Source organism: Egretta garzetta, unplaced genomic scaffold (genome assembly GCF_000687185.1).
Source record: "Egretta garzetta isolate BGI_Z169 unplaced genomic scaffold, ASM68718v1 scaffold786, whole genome shotgun sequence".
Classification (NCBI taxonomy): domain Eukaryota; kingdom Metazoa; phylum Chordata; class Aves; order Pelecaniformes; family Ardeidae; genus Egretta; species Egretta garzetta.
In genome coordinates, this window is record NW_009259991.1 from 180,211 (window position 1) to 182,863 (window position 2,653).

The 2,653-nt window shown below is 55.6% G+C and overlaps 1 protein-coding gene across 1 annotated transcript in view; it reads left to right on the forward strand.

The window, feature by feature from the left end:
- Positions 1-2,653, forward strand: part of LOC104127869 (arf-GAP with GTPase, ANK repeat and PH domain-containing protein 3) — a 135,008-nt gene that overhangs the window by 97,593 nt on the left and 34,762 nt on the right. Inside the window, exon 14 of the mRNA XM_009640575.1 lies at positions 214-375. Coding sequence (XP_009638870.1) covers positions 214-375 — 162 coding nt within the window. The remainder of the gene's footprint in view (positions 1-213; positions 376-2,653) is intronic.

Below are 2,653 nucleotides of genomic sequence, written 5' to 3' on the forward strand. Positions count from 1 at the left end.
AGGCACCCGGAGCTGGGGCGGGTGTCGGAGCTGGGGCGGGTGTCGGAGCTGCCCCGGGCGATGGGGCTGAGCGTGGGTTCTGTCCTGTGGCGTGGGGCAGTGCATTTTGAGCCCAGCGGAGCACCAGGGCTCCCCCAGGACGCTTGGTGGTCTCTAGAGAGAGCAGACTGTCACTGTCTTGCTGTACATTCCCTTCTTTATCTTTGTTCCCAGCTAACGGTACTGCTGACTCTCTCAGCTCCAGCCCGAACATCTCCAGTGCTGCCAGCCCGAAGCTGGAGCCGCCTCCATCACCACATGCGAACAGGAAGAAGCATCGCAGGAAAAAGAGCACAGGGACGACTCGGCCTGATGGCCCCAGCACAGCAGCAGAAGGTAGGAAAGGTCTGTGCCCAGGGGGCAGCTCCACCACCTCGGAGCACCCGGGGTCCTGCCAGGGCTCACCAGGGACCTGGGGCTTGGAGTGCTCCTTGTTGAGCCAGCCTGTGCCTCGGCGGAAAGGAGCAAGCGGCCCCCCCAGCTCTGCCCTTGGTTTCTCACCTGCAGTGGAAGCGGGGCTGCCATCGCGCCCGTGACTGCACGTACCACCAGTGGTAGCAGTGATTGCTGACTGGACTAGCAGAGCTAAGGGGTGCTTAGCTATGCTTAAGGTGTGCAGATGCTTTCTACCACGAGAAGGAACCTATTTCTGTCAGTTTGTAAAGTTGCCAAAGTTTCATCATCTAAAAGCCCTACGCTGGCCATCTGCCTCAAACTTCTGGAGAAGTTTGTCTGCTTCAGGAGGCCAGTTGAGGATGTATGCATTGCTTTGCCTGTGCTAAAAGTACTGATGGCTTTTTTGTTTGAGAAACCTTGGTGTCCCTGCGGTTTCTGAAGAGGCACCCCAGCTTTGCGGGGAGCCCGCAAGGCAAAGGGAGGTGCATTTTGCTGTGAAAAGCCACCCGAATTTGTCCAGGTAGAGATTAGCTTGGCAACCACGTTCTCCACAGCCTGCACTGGGGGTTAGCGTCTGTGGAAAAAGTGATCCTTGGTCTTTAAGATTCGACCTTATCCTAGGTTATCCTCAGCGCTCAATAAGCTTTTGTAGTAAACCCAAATGAAGATTGAATTCAGGCGGCTGAGGGCAGGGGCAGCGGGGTTACGTACAAGCGTCTGAAACTAACGGCTACTGTAGGGCAAACCAGAACCTTTCAGCCCATGCATTTGTTTGCCTGTGCCTAACAACGCATGCCGCAGCCGTCCTGGCTTTGAAGGCTTCCTGCCTTCTGCCCTGGCTTCTTGCTCCACATCACGGGCCAGGCTGCAGAGCAACAGCCCGGGTTTCCCACAGCAGAACCACTCTTGGGAAGGGCTCTCTCCTAGAAACGCGGTGGTGACCTGCACAGGAGTCCTGCAGTTCTCTTGTTCGCTCTTTTCTGTTGTGGTTCTCTTCACCTGGAAACCACGGCACTCAGGAAAGACTTGCCCTTTGCGGGGGTCGAGTCAGGCACCCTGAGCATCGTTCGAGTTATAATGCACACGGGGCGTCCCTTGGGAAGCAAGAGGGGTCGTCTGCGTCTGCATTTTGTTAAACAGCCGCTGTGTTCTTAGCTGCGGGTGTGTGTTGGCTCTTCAGACATGTTCCAGCCCGTCCCCACGTCAGCTCTTGTGTGGCCATTCTCAGTCCAGTGCTTTGGCAGAAGGAGCGACACCTGTTCTTCCTGTGCCTGAAAGGTGGGGCACCGGAGAGCAGAGTGACTTTGCGCCTGCACGTGAGACTGAGAAAATGTGCGCCCAAGTCCTGTGTCCCATCCTGTAAATTATACTGGAGAGAGCTGTAGGGACAGTCCCCAAACTGACTTGGGTCTGATGAACGTATTTACGGTGTGGACAGTAAGGTGTTGAGCGGAGCAGCACCAAGACTGAGCAGCAGAGGATGGGTGTTCAGTGCTTACGGAGAAGGAGGTCTGGTCCTGTGAGGAGCCGGCGGGGGCCTGGGATGGTGCAGAGGCCAGGGTCTCAAGCAGCACAAAACTGAGTAGAGTTTACAAGTGGAAAAGGTGATTAAATGTGGGAGCAGTGTTACGAAGCAGTAATGTGGGCTACCCACCGCTCAGAGTCTTAACAGTCAGTATGTTACTCTTCCCCAAGACGTGTGTGATCCGGCCCTGGCAGTGCTAGGTTAACAGTTGGAGTTGATGATCTTAAAGGTCTTTTCCAACCTAGATGATTCTATGATTCTATGACTCCCTGCCCCCTGCTCCAGGTAGGCAGACAGATGACTGTCACCTCCTCCTTGGATGCCCAGTCCGTGAATCTTCGAGCCATCCCAGTTCTTCTGTCATTTCATAGGGAGTTGTTTTGGACATGTGCTCGCTCTCGCTATCCTTCCCAGGTTGGCAGTATCCTTGGAATGGAGGGACCGAGGCTGCACGTAGCGATGACTGGTGCCACGTGATGTGCACAGGGCGCCAGAATATTTTCTGAAACAAGGTGGTTTTAGCCACCCAGACGTACCCCTTCTGCTCAGAGCTGTGCTTCCTCCCACTGAGAGCAGAGAGAAGGCACCGGCTGTAGGGGCAATGCTTCCGCTCTCAAGGGTGGGTGTCACAAGGATGGAGCCAGACCCTTCCCAGTGGTGCCCAGTGCCAGGCAAGGGGGCAAGGGGCACAAC